At 43.7% G+C, this 20,175-nt stretch overlaps 1 protein-coding gene across 1 annotated transcript; it reads left to right on the top strand.

Annotated features, from left to right (window-relative positions):
• Positions 1–1,251: 1,251 nt before the first annotated feature.
• LOC131741774 (enhancer of rudimentary homolog) lies at positions 1,252–1,998 on the top strand. Its single transcript, XM_059038969.2, has one exon. It carries the CDS (start codon positions 1,281–1,283, stop codon positions 1,593–1,595), a length of 315 nt encoding a protein of 104 aa, XP_058894952.1. The 5' UTR covers positions 1,252–1,280; the 3' UTR covers positions 1,596–1,998.
• The last annotated feature ends 18,177 nt before the right edge of the window (positions 1,999–20,175 follow it).

Genomic DNA, 20,175 nt, shown 5'->3' with positions numbered 1-20,175 from the left:
CCTGATGCTCCCCACCCCGCCTCGTTCGGACGGTGCAGCTACCTGCTCTTCTTGCTTCGTTCTTGCCCTCCTTCAATCTGTCGTCGTTCACAGAGCAGCCAGAATGGCTTTTTAAGATGCACAGCTGATCACGCCAGCTCCCTATTTAAAACCTTTCCACGGATTCCCGCGGTACTGCCAACAAAATAAAAAATTCTCAGCAGGCGTATGGCCCCGGTCCTCCCCACGTCCTCTCCAGGAACCTCTGCTCACTCGACTGCAGCCTGTCTTGCAGCCTTCTCTTCCTCGAACAAGCCATGCTTGGCCAGGACTCTCCTTCCTAGCTGCCAGTGTTCAGCAGAAACGTCCTGTCCTCAGGGAGCCGGCCGGCCCTGACAGCAGCGCCCCACCCCACCCCGCCCCGCCCCGGCTACAACAGCTGTCCGGGTCGCTCTGTCCCATTCCCAGATTTACTGACTTCGCAGCACAGAGCAATATCCTGAATTGTCTTTTATTTGTTTATTCTAACTTTGTTTTCTCTCTCCCCTTCTAGAACAGGGTAGGGCAGGAGCTCTCAGCCTCAGCACTATTGACTTTTTGTGGTGAGGGTTTCCTGTGCATCGCGGGATCTTTAGCTACATCTCTGGTCTCTACCCAGCATCTTCCTCCGCTCCTCCGAGTTGTGACAGCTAAAAATGTCTCCAGACGTTGCCAATGTTTTCTAGAAGGCAAAATTGCTCTGTTGAGAAACAGTGGTCTAGAATTTAAGGTCTTGTGTCAACCTGAAACAGCGCCTGGCACGTTGTTGGTAGTTAAACGTTTACATGTTGAAGGAGTGAATGAACAACCCTCCTTCGTGGTGTGTAATGGTCCCCACTACGCACAGCTACCGAGGACCTGGGATTGACGTGACCTGCTCAGGGTGCGCAGCCAGCGAGCTCTGGAGCTGGACTGCACCCAGGCTGGTCTGAAATCCAAGCTCAATCTCTTTACTTTAGGCAACATTCATATAGAGATATTACAATGATAACGCTCCCTAGGTATTTTCTGTTTTGGTCACTTCTGCGTGCTGCCACGAACACCTTCAACTTATACCACGTTCTAGGCAGGAGATGCCATTCCAAGCACATTATTTAGCTACTTTCATCTATTTTTCACATAGTGCAGAGAAATAAAAATATTTTAACATCGAGTAGCAAGCAACATGCTCTTAGAAAATTATTGCTCTAAACACCTTGATAGTTTTTTTTAAAAATTCAAGCTTTTAGAGTCGGCAGTGACTGCAGCAGGAGTTTGGCGCGATGTCTCACACCATTTTGCTGGTACAGCCTACCAAGAGGCCAGAAGGCAGAACTTATGCTGACTATGAATCTGTGAATGAATGCATGGAAGGTGTTTGTAAAATGTATGAAGAACATCTGAAGAGAATGAATCCCAACAGCCCCTCTATCACATATGATATCAGTCAGTTATTTGACTTCATTGATGACCTGGCAGACCTCAGCTGCCTTGTTTACCGAGCTGATACCCAGACATACCAGCCTTATAACAAAGACTGGATTAAAGAGAAGATCTACGTGCTCCTTCGTAGACAGGCCCAACAGGCCGGGAAATAGTTGAGTTTGGAAGCATTAGGGGGATGGGGGTGGGCTTGGAACACAGGTGTGTACAGTGTGCTGTAGTAGAAGTTTTGTATTATAGTAATCCTGTTTCCATTTTGGTACACTCTAGCCAGGATTGAATGTATTAGATGAGATATGAGGATCTCGTTCAATCTGAAACCCCCTTTGCCCCCTTCTCTCCACTCCTTTTTTTTTTACTTAAACATTTTTATGATGATTTAGATGGAGGTTGGTTTTTGTCAGTTAATGTTGGTTCCAGTCCTTCAGACTGTTCATATCTGCTTTATAACATTCACTGTACTAACCCTTCTTCACATCAGGGTGGGGGTGGTGACGTGGTTTAGTTATGTCCTCAAGACAAAGTCTTAGTGAGAAACAAATAAATGTCCTTTAGTTATATTTTCAAAAAAAAAAAAAAAAAAAAATTCAAGCTTTTGGGCTTCCCTGGTGGCACAGTGGTTGAGAGTCTGCCTGCTGATGCAGGGGATGTGGGTTCGTGCCCCGGTCCGGGAAGATCCCACATGCCACGGAGCGGCTGGGCCCGTGAGCCATGGCCGCTGAGCCTGTGCGTCCGGAGCCTGTGCTCCACGGCGGGAGAGGCCACAACAGTGAGAGTCCCACATACCGCAAAAAAAAAAATAAATAAATAAAAATAAAAATTCAAGCTTTTGAGTAGTTAACACATTCACATGGTTTGAAAAGACAACAATATAAAAAGGAATAGCATGAGAAGTTATATTCCTGTTTCCATCTGACCCATTACCACCTTCATTGGCCGCTTTTTATTACTTTCCTGGGTGTCCTTTCAGAGTCTTCTTTTATACACGAAGCACACACAAACATTTTCTTGTTCAATCTTTTACTTTCTCAAAGTAAACTCTGGTGTAACATACATCTTCTTAGACATCTTGCTTTTCTCACTTAACTTATCCTGGTATCTTTCCACATGAGTACAGAGAGAGCTTCTTCCCTCTTTTTATAAAATATTCCACTTTATGATCACATGCAAGTTTATTTAACCAGTTCTCTGGTGCTGGATATTTGGGTGGTTTCTTTCTTGTCTGTTATAAACAAGTGCTGACATGAATAGCCTCAATATACAGTATTTTCCTGAACCTATCAGAGAGATGATGATTCATATTATATAGAATTGCTGGGTTAAAGAACAGTGCTTTTGGTAGATGTTGCAATGGTTTCTGTGAGTAGAAGAGTCCAGCTTTCTAGGCGTGGTGTCAGTGAGGACAAGGGAGATGAAAAATTGATGAGGATCAGAGGTAACAATGGAATGGAAAGAAGGTGGCATTTCAAGGTGGGCAGAAGAGTCTCATGAACCTGGGAGAAATGCAGACAGGAGAAGAAGTCAGAGGTAGGAGGCAGAGGTGGGCGGGGGGGAAGCCGGGTAACGAAGACCATAGATCTCTAATGAAAAGTCTCCAGTGGCAGAGGCGCACGAGGGGCTTCAGGAAACACCTCCATTTCCTCCAGGTGTTTGGTCAATTTCTGCTACAACAGGGGAAAAAAATCTAGAGTGTCTGCAAGATTGGAGAACTGGAGGACACCTGGTGGTATGTGAGGCTGGTTCTATTCATAATCCCATTTTACAGATGAGGAAGGTGAGGCTCAAAGAAGCCGGCCTGACCCCACAGTTGCACATTCACCAAATGGTAGAGTTGAGATTTGCACTGTGTCTGATGGTAGCTCCTGTTTTCTTAAGCACTCTGTTAAAGGCTATCAGGCAACGAGTAAACAAGTCTTATTTTCACATTAAAAAATACAAATAAACCTGATAAAAGATGTCCAGGGCTTTTGTTATTGTTCCCTATGTCTTTCTGTGTCACTAAAACCAGCCAATTATTACTGTTTATATTTTCTGTGTTTCTAAAGGTTAAAGCAACCCAACAAATAATTTACCTAAAAACTGTTAACGCTGAGAAACATAAGGTTAAGCTGGCCAGAGGCTAATAGGATAGGCTTGCCTGCCAAATGCCCAGTGGACATTGCTAGTGCTCGCATTTCCTGTAAACCGGAGAATGCATCTCTGGAAATGGTAGCCTTCTCGGGATCAGCATTAAATGCCTGTTTTGCTCTTTTCAACTTGCTCAAGTTCATATTAGGGCTCTGGTCCTGATTTCTTTCACCTGTTCTTTAAAGTTGTTGTGGACTTTTTCCCTGGTTGCCACAGTAGTTACAACCCGTTTATCCTGCCACATTATACCCAAATCAATCTTCACTCTTCTGCTTCCCGGGCCTCACTTGAATTCTAACTTCCAGTAGAACATTTCCTTTTTTGTTTTTTTTTAAATGCATGTAGGAGAACAAATAGAACTCAGAATCAGTAGTGCACTCAAGTCTGCATCTTGGAATGCTAAAATGCCCTGGCCAGAGGGACAGCATGGCCACCAGGAAACTGAGGTCATATGCTAGGTCATATGCTAGGTCTCACAGCTTGGAGGTGTGTGTGTGTGTGTGTGTGTGTGTCTGTGTGTGTGTGTGTGTGTGTATTGGATTATTATGAATTTATTTGAGGGATCTGTAGAGAAAGGTATCAAAATGAATGGTCTTACAAGGAATTACTGCCATTCAGGGCAGCATTAAATAGGATATGAATGAACTTGATGTATTTTGAAAGGTGTCAGTCTTGCTGGCTCTGGCTATGATTTCCGTATAGCCAGAAACTCAAAGTTCTTCAGTGAGATAAATTAACCCACAGAATTAGAAGGTATGATGGTTGAGGATAGGTTAGCAGGGTATGATCCATGGATCAAATTCACTTTATCTAGTTTTGTAACTTAAAGGTCATATTTGAGCTGCATTTTTTTTTTTTTTTTTTTTTTGCGGTACGTGGGCCTCTCACTGTTGTGGCCTCTCCCGTTGCGGAGGAGAGGCTCCGGACGCGCAGGCTCAGCGGCCGTGGCTCACGGGCCCAGCCGCTCCGCGGCACGTGGGATCTTCCCGGACCGGGGCACGAACCTACGTCCCCTGCGTCGGCAGGCGGACTCTCAACCACTGCGCCACCAGCGAAGTCCTGACCTGCATATCTGAGTAGGATTTCGCCATGCAGATTTGGAAGGAAGAATATTCTAGGACGGGTTGGCCAACTACAGTCTGTGAGCCAAATGGGGCATACCTCCTTGCTTTTGTAAATAAAGTTTTATTTGAACACGGCCACCTCCATTTACTTATGTATGGTCTCCTGCTGCTTTCACACTACAAAGGCAGAAACTGGATGGTCCCCCAAACCTAAAATATTTACTGTCTGATTTTTTACAGAAAATATGTGCCCACCCCTGGTGTTGGGATTAGGCACTTTGGTGGTCAACAGCCTTAATTCAAATCTCACTCCTACAACTTACTTCTGTGTAAGCTTGGTTACAAACCTATAAAATAGGAATATGAATACCTCAGGGTTGATGTGAGAAGTAAATGCAATAATCCTGGTAGTGCCGACTCAGTGATGGTTATTATGATTCATCTAAATTAAAGACTTCCAGAGGTTTTCCCCTATTTTTGGATCTTTTCTGTCCTTGTAACAATTAAACATCAAAAATATTTGAGGAATTTGTGCAGCCACTCTTCCTGTTCCAGGAATATATAAGATCGTAAGATACTGGCAGCACATCTTCAGTATGTTTAATGTTGATTACTAGAGCCATGGCAACTTAGGAAGTGTCCACTGGTAGGCCACGGGGCACTAATCTAAGTCTATTCTGGATATCATTTCAGTTCAGGACTGAAAGATTAAGGTGTACAGATGAAATGTCTAGGAGACAAAAAATTGATATAATAGGATCAAGATTCACAATGGTCTCCACAGCGCCAAGTGAAATTTTTTTTACCAGGGACTGATGTGGATTCTGGCATCAATTATTTAAGTCTGGGAATGGGGAGACTTGGCCAGACAGCAGTTCCTGGGAAGTAGATCTGGGGCTTCTAGTTGGCCACAAGCTCAATTTGAGCCAGATGTATACAGCTGCCAAGGAAATGACCTTAGTTTGCATTAACAGTCAGTACATGCCTTGTGGGTCCAAGTTAGGTAAAGGAAGAAAACAATTTAAATGAGCGAGGCAGCCCACATTTGGAGAAGGGAGGTTATGGAGACAAATTACAAATTTGAGTGGGGATCTTGCAAAGTCATGCAGGCTGAGGGGGAGGTGGGGGAGGAGTCAGGTTGATGAGTCATCTGGGATCGGTCAGAGTGAGGAATGACTGAAGGACCTACGAATGTTTCCCAGGGAAAGAGATGACCACAAGGGAAGAGAGCTTTGTGAAAACCCCAAAATTCTTCCATGAGGAAGAAGCTGCCTTACTCTCCCTCTATTGCTTTTCTGGCAAACTTTGGGGAAATAAATGTGATACCTTTTGGGGTATCAGCTCAGCTCATGATAGCTTCTCCACCCCTCCCCTGTCCACCCCGAGTCCACTGTCTCAGGTGAGGCGAGACCCTGGAGGCCATATTTGTTCTTTACAATACTGCCTTCCAGTTGACAGCTGATGGGACAAAGGGTGGATGCCTATGGGAAGCCAGAACAATTCATCCTTTCTCTGGGGAACGTGGAGTTTGCCTTGGGGACAGACTGCCTGGCTGCCTCTCCATATGATTGCATCTGCAATGTGTAAATATGGGACAGCCATTCGCCACCGTGACAATGGCGTAGCCAAGAAAAATCAATCTACAGAAGCAAAGAATGAGGCAGAAATGCAGAGAGGCAGAGGAGGAAGATGGAGCGTTCTGCCTGGCCCGGATTCTTTTCGGCTTCCCATTTCTTGGTATTAGTTATTCTGAAAGCATAACTGCCTTCCTGGACATGTGCTTTGTGAGATATCTTTTTGTCCTTGTTATAAATCCCCCTCCCCTTTTTACTTCCACCAGGCCAGCTGGGTTGCTTCACTTGTAACTAAGCGTCTTAACTGTTGCAGAATGCGGCAGAAGGTAGCTCAGTATATGGAAGACATAATGGTGAATCCTATTCAGCCATTGAAAGAGTAGCCTCAGGAAGTAAGGATATTTCTCTATTTCTGGGATCATTCATGTAGGAGCTGAATGGCCTTAGATAATGGGGAGTCATAAGGAGGATCTTGCACTTGGGCTTCAGAAAGTCTTGGAATTGACCCTGGGCTCCGCCACTCTCTTGCTGTGGGTCCTTGGACAACGTTCTTAAGCTTTACTGAGACTGTCTCTTCTGCAGAAAGGGGTGAACTGGCACACCTCATAGAACTGTTGTGAGGATTAAATAACCTAATATATTAGTTTGCTATTGCTGATGTAAGAAATTGCAACAAACTTAGTGGTTTAAAAAAGAATAAATTAATTATCTTTCGGTTCTGGAGGTCAAAAATCCAGACGGGATGCACTGGGCTGAGGTCAAGGGGTCGGCAGGGCTGTGTCCCTCTGGAGGCTCTAGAGGAGAACCCACTTCCTTGGCTTTTCCGGCTTCTAGAGGCTACGTGCCTTCCTTGACTCACGGTCCCTTCCTCCATCCTCAAAGAGCATCACTTCAAGCTCTGCCTCCATCGTCACATCTCCTCTGACACTGACCCTCCTGCCTCCATTTTTCACTTCCAAAGACCCTGTGATTACACTGGACCCACCTGGATGATCAAAGATAATCTCTCATTTAAAAATCCTTAACTTCATCACACCTGCGACACCTCTTTTGCTGTGTAAGGCACCACATTCACAGGCTCCAGGGATCGGGATGCAGACACCTTTAGGGGGCCATTACTCCACCTCCCACACCTAATGATAGAAAGAGCTAACTTTTATTGAAAGCCGTCTAGGAGGCACTGCGCTAAATGCTTTCATGCAGAGTATTTTATTTAAGCATCACCACAGTGCCCGGGGAGAGACTCAGAAAGGTGAAATGATTTGCCTTAGGCCACCGGACTAGGAGGCAGCAGTGCCAAGAACCAACACTTGTCGTTGGACTCTCCCGAGTCCTCTCTCAACCACCCATGAGAAATGGCAAACCCGCCGGCCTTACTTCAGGCACGTAAAGCGTCTGTGGTGAACCAGAAAGTACTCACGCTGTCTTATGAGGTCAGCGGCTCCAGAGCTCCAGCCCGTAGGCGCCAGCGTTCCGGGAGACGCCATACATCTGGATTAATCAGGTGAAACGTCCCAATTGTGAACCTCTGGAAACAAGTTCAAACGTTTAAAAAACTTTGTGCTGCCAAATAATACAGGTTGATGGGTGCACCTCACCCCTACACTATCAATTTTAGATATCTTTAATAATATACTACATATATATTTTTTTGTATTTGAAGATCTCTGCCTCATCATAATGACTAACAGTTTGTTAGCAGGTATTACATGCCTGGCGTGATGCTACATGCTTTTCCGTCTTATTTCACTCACTAGTACGTGACCTTAATTAAGAATTGAGTTCCATACTTGGGAAGTTATTTTTATTTTTAATGGGGTTCTTATTGGCAAATGGAAGACTCTGATGAAGGATCTCACAGAGCAAAGGTTCAGTTGATCTTGGTTCCAAACTTGGCTCTCCCACTTCACTAACTGTGATGGTGGGCAAGTTACTGCACGTCTCTGAAGTGACTTCCTCACCCACAAAGTTGGTTCACAGTTTTCTGGAAGGGTTTCTATGACAATACGATTGTAGGCGGAATTCACTTTCCAAAGCACCGTACAGATACTACTTATGATTCACACATAATTTACCAGAAGAACCAAATCAGGAGGTAAACAGCACAGAAATGGTGGACCCCGTTTCAGACAGACGACTGAGGTTAAATGTGACGTTTCCAGCCAGCACTCGTCACATACTGGGTCTCAGGGCTGGAGGGAGCCTCCACTGCACAGCTTAAACTGTCCTGGAACAAAGATGGACACTTGCTGGCTGGGAAACGGGAGTTATGAGTACTACCCTTCCCGAGTTCCTAACTTCTTGTAAAGGTCTGTGTTCTACAGTGGAGACTTACATGCCCAAAGTGGCAGCAAAGACTGGGTCTCGGGGGATCTGGGTGCTAGTTGTAAACTGGTTGCCAATCAGATGGCATTAGGACTTTTTCATTTCCTTGACTCAGTTTCCCCATCCAGCAAATGGGGTAAATGGGAAAAAAAATCATGTAATCTATGACCAATCCTGTTACTTTAAAAAACAGACTAAAACGAGACAAGGGAATTCCTTGCCAGTGGATCTCAGAACTTTTTGTGTTTTCTGAAGCCGTTTCTGTTTTGGAGAGTATAACGGTGGTTACCAGGAGCTGGGGTGGGAGCAGTGATGGAATAAGAGAGATGTTTAAGGTACCAACTTGCAACTAGTAGATAAATAAGTCCTGGAGATCTAATGCAGGGCCTAGTGATTATAGGCAACAGTACTGTATTATAAACAACAAAAGAAGAAATGATAATTTTGAGACTCTACAGAGGTATTAGCTAACACAATGGGAATCATATTGCAATTATAAATTAATCAAATCAACATGTCATATATCTTAAACTTATACAATGTTATATGTCAAACAGATTTTAATTTAAAAAGTGGTTCTGAAACATTTTAATTTAAAAAGTGGTTTCTGTTTTACAGGCATCTGGACATCAGAAAAAATGTAAATGAAACTTTTATTATATTTGTGTTTTAAAAGTTAAAATTTCAAAAAAAAAAAAAAGTTAAAAGTTCAAACAGGTGAAAATAAAGTTTCCTTTCCTCTTTTGGTTGTGGTCTTCTAGCTTTCATCTTCAGACAAAGCCACAATTACAGGTTTCTGGTATATTCTTCCAGAGATGTTCTATGCCAGTGGTTCTCAAGTGGTGGTGATTTTGACCCTAAGGGACAGTTGGCAATGTCTGGAGACATTTTTGGTTGCGACAACTGAGGGAGGGGTACCACCAGCATCTTGTGGATAGAGGCCAGGGATCTTAAAGATGCACAGGGCTGGCCCCCCAGAGCAGAGAATTATCTGGCTCCAAATGTCAATACTGCTGAGGTTGAGAAACCTTGTTGTACACATATATTAGCAAATATAAGTATGCGTGCACACACACGCACACGCACACACACACCCTTTGTGTGTGTGTGTGTGTGTGTGTGATATGCGGGCCTCTCACTGTTGGGGCCCCTCCCGTTGCGGAGCACAGGCTCCGGACGCGCAGGCTCGGCGGCCATGGCTCACGGGCCCAGCCGCTCAGCGGCACGTGGGATCCTCCCGGACCGGGGCACAAACCCGTGTCCCCTGCATCGGCAGGCGGACTCTCAACCACTGCGCCACCAGGGAAGCCCTTTATCTTTTTTTTTTTTTTTTTTCCACACACCCTTTTTATATACAAATGGTAGATACACCACACACTTTACCTCATCTTTTCCTTTTCACTTAACCATGGAGATTGTTCTGTATCTGCACAAATAGATCCTTTCAAGCCGCAGAATATCCTGCTGTATAAATGATCATTTATTTACTCAGTCTCCTATTGAGAGACATTTAGATTGTTTCCAGCTTCTACAAAAAATATTGCTATGATTCTTGTTCACAAATGTCCAGATGCTAGCATATCTGTCTTATAATTCCTCTAAGTGGCACAACCAGATCAAATAGTATGTGGCTTTAAAATGTCGACAGGTGTTACCAAAGGTTACAACTAACTTTACATTCTCACCAAGGATGGAGAGAATGAATCTTGCTGGCACCTTAACAACAGAATATGGCCCTTCTGTCTTTCAGTTGACTTAGTTAGCTTCAACTAATCAGACACTTTAAACTAATTGTAATTTCCAACCACTCATTTTTCAACAAATATTTATTCACTGTGTCAGGCACTGGGGTGAGGTGGGAGGAGAACAGATCTTGGTGTCTCTCAAAGGTACTCCCAGTAGACTAGAGGGATGCACAGCTTGTACTAGAGTGTGGTAAATTCTATAAATTAGGCCAGCGTAGAAGGACACCTCATTCTGCTTGGTGCTTTCATGTGGGCCCAGGGTGTGTCTAATCTTCGAATTTTTCAAGAAATGCTTGGAAATTAGAGTTTCATGGGATAGCTCCTCATTCTGAAATGCAGGCAAAAAATTCAAATGATTTAAAAACATTGTGAGAGTCAGAGAAATGAGGTTTGAAGGGTGGAGCTAGCTTGTGGACTGTCAGCTGTAAACCTCTGACGTTCAGCTTTTCTTGCTTCTCAAGGAGACTAACGGATGCAAAACCTCCCTCCACAGGGACCAGGGCTGTGGTATATAGGTTTGCATGCATCCTTATTTCTTCAGGATAAATTCTCAGAAGTGGAATTGCTCAATAGAATAAAATATGGTTCCAAGGTATTTGATATATATTGCCACGGCGGCTCCCAGAAAATTATGCTAACTTCCATTTCTACCATCAGTATATGAGCGCTTTCCCCGGTTCCTTTGCCAATGCTGGGTATTAACAATAAAACATCCTCCTGCCAGTTTTACAGTTAGAAATATTCTCATTGTTATATTCTTTTTATCATGTATGGTATTCCTGGCTGAAGTTAAGATACTGACTTTATGCAAGTCTGGGGAGAACACAGACCTGGAACACTCATACACCACTGGTAGGAATGCAAAAGGGAACAACTGCTTTGGGAAACAGTTTGCCGGTTTCTCAAAATGTTAAACACACGTCTAACCTATGACTCAGCCATTCCATATTTAGGTGTTTATCCAAGAGAAGAGGAAATAGATGTCCATATGAAAACTTGTACACCAATGTTTATAGTGTCTTTAACTGCAACAGCCCCAAACTGAAAATGACCCGCATATACGTCCATCAACAGATGCACGGATAAACAAACTGTGGTTTATCCGTACAATGGCACACTACCTGGCAATAAAAAGGAACGAACTGTTGATACATGTGATAATATGGATGAACCTCAAAATCATTAGAGGCTCAAAGGTGCCAGACAACAGTGTTACGATATGTATGATCCCACTGAACTCTAAAAACCCTAGAAAAGTACACACTAATCTGTAGTGACAAAAAACAGCTCTGGCCACCTGGTGATGGCAGCGGGGAGTGGAAAAGAGGGATTACAAAGGAAATTTGGGAATAAAGGATATACTCACTAAACTGATTGGTGGTGAAGGTTTCAAAGGTATACACATAGAACTGAACACAGCAAACTGTACTATTTAAAAACGTGCAGCTTGGGCTTCCCTGGTGGCGCAGTGGTTGAGAATCCGCCTGCCGATGCAGGGGACACGGGTTTGTGCCCCGGTCCGGGAGGATCCCACATGCTGCGGAGCAACTAAGCCCGTGAGCCATGGCCGCTAGGCCTGCGCGTCCGGAGCCTGTGCTCCGCAACGGGAGAGGCCACAGCAGTGAGAGGCCCGCATACCGGAAAAAAAAAAAAACAAACGTGCAGCTTATCGAGGGTCAGTTACATGTCAATAAAGCAGTTAAAAAAATATCCCTCCGCGTATTACAATACTCTCGTTGTTGTTCTGTCACTATTACTGTCGTTGTTTACTAAGTAAGGGCACTGAGCCGGAGCGGGCTGCCTGTGAGCTGCGCAATTCTGGGAGCGCATTCCAAATGCGCTAGGATGTCAGCCCCGCCCCCTGGAGGTGTGCCACGAAGGCAGCAGCCTCACTACGAGCTGGATGAACATCACTGCATTCATTGACAGCCTCTTGTGTTTCCTCTTGCGGGAGCTGCCTTTTAGAAACCATCTCTAAGCTCTCTTTGTATACTAAGTAAGGCTCTCAAATGAGTGTCTGTTGTCCAAAGGTGTTTTCCAGCTTTGCATTTTGGAGCTGAGTTTTGCTGCTCATAAACTGGTCACATTTACTTCTGATCTGACAACTTCTTTCTTGGCAAAGCTCTGCCCTGTGAACTCCTTTCTTGGCACCTAGGATCATGGCTTCAGCACCTGTTATTTCAGAAAACAGGTTTGTCCAGCAACTTGTATTTGTAATCTTCCTTGTGATTTGTTTGATCAAGCCCATTGTCTCCGAAGTCGGGGTGCCACTGGCTTACAGGTCAAATGCATTAAGCTTTGATGGGCATTCTGAGGTGCTTACCAAAAAACCCCACTCTTAATAAAATAACTGTCAAGAGTGCTTCTCCTTTTCTCTTCTCATTTTTATTTCTAGCGATCACCCTCATTTATCTAGGTACTGTTAGGTCCATTTTTTCATATAAGGACACTAACTTCAGGAGAAGTGAAAAGTCCTATCCAGGGTCACACGGGGAATAGGTCAGGAAGCTGAGTTTTGAGCTCATATTGGTCAGACTCCAAATCTGAAACTGTCTCCCACTTACCGCCCTGGGTTTCAATCCGTTCCTTAGGGGGTCTTTCTTTATCTTAAAGGACAAAGATAGAAACATATTTCATCTTTTAACCCTGATAACAAACCTAAGATCTTGTGCACAATAGGCCTTGAGGTCCAGTGGGTTTGAAGAGGAAAAATAACAGTCTGTGTGGGGTGAGATGGCGGGTGGTTTCTAAAATGTTTTCATTTCAGTCCCACACACAAACGTACAATGGATCAAAAAGTAGTAGACAATAAGCTCACTTTGTCACACGCTGTTCCAGCGGTCAGACTGTGCGTGATAACACCAGGGGTGAAGTTTCTCAACTTCGGCACTACTGCCATTTGGGGCAGGTAGCTCTTGTTTACAGCGTCCTTGGCCTCTACCCACTAGATGCTCTGTGGTGACTGCCAAAATTGTCTCCAGATGTTGTCAAATGTCCTGGGTAGGGGGGTGAGTAGAAGAATTGCCCCTGGTAAAGAACCACTGGTCTGTGATTAATAAACGCTTAACAATGACTTTCAGAGCTCCAAAGAAACATCCTTAGGTTATAGGGCCAGTAAAAACACACTGGGCATTTATCTCTCTCTCTCTCTCTGTCTCTCTCTTTCTCTCCCACTAGCAGAACTTCCTAGTGGAAGCTACGTGTTTGATTAGCACGCTTAGAAGTCTGAGAAATGTTTACTTAAACATATGGTTGATTCAAAGAAAACATTTTTATCATCCTTTCCTCATTAGAGATGATACTCACTGAACTCATACTATTTGCCAATCTCAGAGCTAAGTCCCTTGATGCGTGTTATCTCATTTAATACTCAGAGCTTTTTAAAATAGGCATAAACATTATCCGCAAGTTACCAATGAGGAAACAGAGGTTTAGGGAGATGAAATAACTTCTTCAGAGTCACTCAGAAGAAGTGATGCAGCTGGGATCTTCACCCAAATTTATTTTATGCTGGGGTTCACTCACCATACCGATTTCCAAAATTATATTCATTCACAGCAGGGCATTAAAAATAAACCAAAACAAAAAGAAGAAAATAAAATCACTGCTCATCTCACCATCTAACAATCACCAGTGTTGACATTTTGTTAGGAATCCATCCAGTCTCTTTTCTCTGCATTTAAAACGTGTATTTTATGAAAGGTGGAATGTGTTTAATATTCTAATTTTTCTCTTGACATTTGGGACTGCTTTTCCATCATGATGTTAAATATTCTTCACTAGCATCATTTAAAAGGGCTGTATCATATTCCAGCAGGGAACTTTTAGGCAATCTCCCAATATCAGACATTCTGGTTATATTTTTTTTCTCCCTCCCTTTCTCCCTCCTCCTTTCCCCCTTCCTTCCTTCCTTCCTTCCTCTTCCATGTTATTTACTCAGGATAAATTCCTGTCCGTTGAATCCTGGTGTAGTGGTTGTCAAATTTTTAAAGCTTTTGATGCATTCTGTCAAATTGCATTCTCTCCAAAGGCTGTACTGACTTACAGTTTACCTGCACTGTGTGGATAGATATATTTGTTTCTTCCAAGAATCTCAGGACTTTAAATTTAAAACACACACACACACACACACACACACACACACACACACACTTGCAGATATTACAAAGGAAATCGTATTTGGTTTTTATTTGCATTTTTTGACTCCTAGTAAGTTTGAAATCTCTTTATGAAACATATGAGAAATGTATGCACTTTAAAAAAAGTAGTTGGGGCAGCAGTAGTGAAAGACAGATTCTCTGAAATATGAGTAATATTCAGATACCTTTCAAAGAAAAGAAGTCTTGTAGACACCAAGTGTTAACAGATATCTATGTAACCATACAACATAAATGCACAGTAACATAAGAGAAGGCTTACATCCCTTACACTCACAGTTCTTCGGGAACCCTATGATCAAAGCAAATTTACAGATGAACACAAAACAAAACTATGAAAACTGCTAAACCCAAATAAGCCACAATAATTTAATATGGTGGTTGAAACAACTGCACAGAAGTGAAATCTGGAAATCTCTGCAGGCAGCGTGGACTCCCCATCACAGGCACTTTCTGACGGAGCAGTGACTCAGCCCGCCCACCACTTTTCAACTTTGGGACCAGAGGGAGAGAAACAAAGCCTTCCTGGGGCTCAGATGCACCCTTTACACGTTCAGCCTGCCTCTCTTTTCTTCCCATTCACTCCACAAATGAAGTAATAGAACGTGGAGCCAGTGACTGTCAACCCAAGCACAGGAACCAGCAGGATGCTGTTAGAACACGGAAAGATTATTTTTAGATGCTATGCAAAAGGCAACATAAAATGTGAACGATTTTCTTATAGGGAATTCAAAGGCCTCACTTTGCTGGACTTGGAAATAACTGAGCAAGGATCAGACAGACCGAGAGCAAGTCAGAGCCACAACTTTCTCACCTGTAAAGTGGAACAATAATAACTACCTTATGGGATTGCAGTGGGTTGTGTGAGAATAATGCAGGTAGGCTGCTCAAAGCGTGCCAACCTGTCCTCAGTTCCTCAGTTGCTTTCTGTGGGATTTTAAAATGACTTTGGCTATGTTGTCTTTACAGGAGAAATGATGCATTCCAAATCGGGACCACGAGTTATTTTTTAAAAAGTCCCTAAAACACAAGCTCCAGGGTCCCCACTTTGCTCCACTTAGCCCAGGGGTATCTTGAGGGCTCTACCCCAGGATCTGTATTCATTTTTATTGGTACAATTCAATTCGATTAGTCTCTGTGACCAAATAGTTGGCTGCATTCGGAGGGATTTTCTAAGTGAGAGAATTACTGGCTTCTATGCTGCATAAACACCAGGAACCTGATTCACAACTTTCTGCGTGGGGTCTGGCTCCTACGGAAGGCTCCCCGGAGACCTCTGCTCTCCTTCCTGCCATGCGAGTCCAGGAAGGCGGCGTTTCAGCCTCTTGCCAGCAAACTCTTGGGAAAATAAAGCTGGCCTCACTGGAGGCACATCCCCGCCACCCCGGCTGGAGGGAATCTGCATGCACATTTTGTTGATGTTTCCTGCGAGTCTCCTGAAAATGTAAAATAATTATCCTCCTTCTGTCATAGCAGGAGCAGGTGAGGACACGTTTAATGCTCACAGGTTTCCCCATGGGCCCCCTGGCCCGCTCTCTCGAGCCTCCCTGTTGCTGTGACTCACAGAGTCTCACACTCACCGCGAGATCCTGCCAGTTCCTCCAAACCTTTCTAAGAAAGCCTTTGGAAGCCCGACTTGATGATGATGATGATGGGGATGAACTGGGGTCCAATTTGTATACAATAAATTGCAAAGATTTCAAGTACAGTTTCATGAGTTTCGACAAATGTCTACAACGTTGTAAGTAACCACCGCCCTAATTGGTACAGAACCTTCCATCACCCGCATATACCCCTTCACGCCTCTTCCCAGTAAAAACCCTCCCACCCCCATAGCTATCCCCATAGCTCAGGTTTGCCAGTCCTAGAGCTGCATGTAAATCGAACCAGGCAAAATGTACACTTCTGTGTCTGGCTTCTTTCAGTATTATAAGGTTTTGGAGATTCATTCACGTTGTTTTGTGTCTCCTTAGTTCATTTTTATTTATTTATGTATTTATTTTTGTTTGTTTTCTTTTTTTGGCTGCATTTTGCATGGCGTGTGGGATCTCAATTCCCTGACAAGGGACTGAACCCGGGTCACGGCAGTGAGAGCCTACAACCCTAACCACTAGGCCACCAGTTCAGTTCATTTTTAAATTGCTCCTGGGTCATAGTCCTGGATGTGGAAAACCAGCACTTTGTTTATCCATTCGTCTGATGATGGACATTTATGACTTCTTTTCCAGTTTTTGGCTACTATGAATAATGCTGTAATAGATGTATCTGTATAACTCTTTCTAGAGACATGTATGTTTACTTCTCTTGGATAAATACCTAGGAATGGAATTTCTGGGTCATAGGGTAGATGTAAGTTTAATGTATATGTAAGAAACTGCCAACTGTTCTCCAAAGTGGGGAACTTACTTGGTTTTGAGATTCCTGATTAAAGTGTGTGCCTCATTACCTGCCCTTTGGTCACACAAGAGCTTGTATTTTTCTTTGTCTGGGTAGAATGACTGCAAAGGATGGCTGTATCTCTTTACCCCTCCTCATACTCATATCCTTTGCAAGGTCACCTTTGCAGTGCCTTCCATGAAGAGGTAGAGTCTACTTACCACTCCTTGAATATCAGTTACATTTGTGTCTTGCTTTGACCAACAAAAAGCAGGAGAAATAACAGTAAGCCAGTTCCCAGCCTGTACCTCCAGAGGTCTCTTGTATTCTGTGCATGTTTTGGGACCCTGCTACTGCCATGAGCACAGGCCTGGCACGGCCTTCTTGAGGATGAGAGGCTGCAAGGAGCCAGGCTCAGCTGTCTCAGCTGAAGCCACCACGGACCAGCCCACAGCCGGCCGACCTCCTCACCTGTGAGAGAGCCCACGTCGGGAGAGCCACCTGCTCAACCCACAGGTGACCACAGAGGCCTGAGTTTAACTCTGAAGAGAGGAACCACTTGGCCAAACCCACAGACTCAGAATCAATAATAAATGCTTATTGTTTTAAGTTACTGAACTTTGGGGTGATGCGTTGCACAGCCATACCTAACTGGCACATTTCTATTAGGACAGGTCCTCACCTCTTCCTCCACCACTTACTACTTGGTCAACATGGTCAATTTAGTTACCGCCTCTGAACCTTAAGCTACCGCCTGTGTAAAATGGATACTGTAATGCTTACTTTACAAAATTGTTTTGAAGATGAGTAACTGAAATAAAAGAATGTAACAGTGCCCAGCTGACAGTACGTACTCAATAAACTCTTGCTATAGTAATAGTAATAATTTAAAAAAATCACCACATGCTCTTTGTGCCATAACACATTTTCTTGCAGCAGAATCTTCTATATTTTAGAAGCAGAAGCGTCTCGACATTCTGAAGGTGTGTCCTTCCAGGTTGGAATAGGAGCTCATCTTTTTTTTTCACCAGACATTTCATAGTCACATGATATAGTTAAGCTATTGGTTTTCATTGACTGAGAAAAATACAATGGCAAATGCATAACTATAAATTCTCAAGGGCTGTTGCAGTGGATTTGTACTTTGGGACATTACAACAACACTGCCAATACATTTAAAAGCTAGTGGTACACGAGAAGTGAGATCCATGTATTTAACTGACAGATACTATTTTATGTATATACTGGGGTCTTTATAATAATGTCCTCTCTTTGTGAATCCATCCATCAGCTTTCACCAGTGCTGGGGACTACAGCCCAAAGGTTGGAAACCACTGATCTAGGTCAACAGTGGCCTATAACACAAGGCCCTGTGTGGCCCAAGCTTTCCTCAAGCTGCTTACTTTTGGCCCTTATGTCTCTATATTCATCTCTATAGTCATTCGTGTCTCACTTATTCATTTTGCTCCATCCATGGCAGCCTTCTGGCCGTTCCTCAGCCACCCCCCCAAATTAGTTTTTTGCTCTTTTACTGCCCACCCCCGACCCCCGCAGATCTTCACACAGGCGGCTCGTCCTTTATTCAGACTGATGCTCAAATATCCCCTCCCTGAAGAGGCCTTCCTCAGCTCTCCATGTAAAGTTACATACACCTCCTTCTACCCATTCTTCTATTCCCTCTGGTTTTGTTTCCTTTTGTGCACTTCTCTAATACTGCTTAAATGGCTTATTTCGTTATCTCTTTCTTGACTGTTACACCCTGCTACAGGATAAGCCTCAGGAGAGAAGGCAACAAGCACTGTGCAATGCCTGACATGTAGTGGTGCTTAGTTAAGTTTTAATCTAATAGATTAATCTTATTTTACAGATGAAGACCCTGAGGTCCAGAGAGGAAGAAGACAGCCAAAGCCATGTCGCCTGCAAGCAATTAAAATCAAGGTTTCTAAATCTCTTGATAATGTTCGTTCACACCATCACCCAGCCTCATCCAACCTGAATTAGTAAGGATTCAGTTTAAATGCAAGAAAAGCAATTGTCTGGGACTTCCCTAGTGGCGTGGTGGTTAAGAATCTGTCTGCCAGTACAGGCGACACGTGTTCGAGCCCTGGTCCGGGAAGATCCCACATGCTGCGGAGCAACTCAGCCCGGGCACCACAACTACTGAGCCTGCGCTCTAGAGTCCGTGAGCCACAACTACTGAGCCTGCACTCTAGAGCCCACGAGCCACAACTACTGAAGCCCACGCGCCGAGAGCCTGTGCTGCACAACGAGAAGCCACCGCAATGAGAAGCCCATGCAGTGCAACGAAGAGTAGCCCCCGCTCGCCACAACTAGAGAAAGCCCGTGTGCAGCAACGAAGACCTAATGCAGCCAAAAAATAAAATAAAAAAAGAAAAGAAAAGAAAAGCAACCAAGCAATTGTTTTAATGAATTAAATATAGTAGAAAAATATTTTTCTTTCACATAATCTTGATGGTAAGCAAAGATTGCTCTGTGTATCACTGAGTAACAAACCATGTCAAAATTTTGTGGCTTAAAAGAATAATTTATTTTTTCATGATTCTGCGGTTCACGGGGCTCACCTGGTCACTTTTCCTGCTCAGTCGGGGCTTTGGCCACTGAACATAGAGTTGAGAGGAGATCTGCAATACCATGTATTATTTCCACCATACATGTAAATAATCTCAAGAGCAACAGTAAAATGTAGGAAAAGCATTAGAAAGTGAAGAATTTTGAGTATCTGTTTAAGTTATATATATATACACGCGTATATATATATATGTGTGTATACATATACAACATGCGTGTGTATTATTGTTGTAAAATACACATAAAATTGACCACTTTAGCCATTTTTAAGTGTACAATTCAGTGGCATTAAGTACATTTACAGTGTTGCATAAGCATCAGCACTATTTCTGGAACTTTTTCATCATCCCAAACAGAAGCTCTGTCCCCATCAACCAATAACTCCCATTCCCTTCTCCCTCCCCCAGGCCCTGGGAACCTCCGTTCTTTCTGTCTCTATGAATATACCTACTCCAGGTACCTCATAAAAGTTGAATCACACACTTGTCCTTTTGTGTCTAGCTTCGTTCACTTAGCATATCCTTTGTATTTAATATCCTTCATTTAATCATAAGCGTGTAGAATTTAATTTTTTCAAAAGCTGTGTTTAACCACCAGCTTGTGAGATTCCTGAAGATTCGATCAGCAGCTCCTGCGCCTGGCAGGGCGGGCCCCAGCGCAGCCCGGAGCCAGCCCACGGCCCAGCCGTCGTGGATCCAGAACTCCAGCGTGGGACTCTCGACTCCACAGCCCTGCTCTTCATCACTGGTCTCAGTGGATTTCCTGACCCCACTCTATT

This window comes from Kogia breviceps, chromosome 14 (genome assembly GCF_026419965.1).
Source record: "Kogia breviceps isolate mKogBre1 chromosome 14, mKogBre1 haplotype 1, whole genome shotgun sequence".
NCBI lineage: Eukaryota > Metazoa > Chordata > Mammalia > Artiodactyla > Physeteridae > Kogia > Kogia breviceps.
Note: the sequence above shows the minus strand (reverse complement) of the source record. Positions and strands in the feature narration are given on the sequence as shown.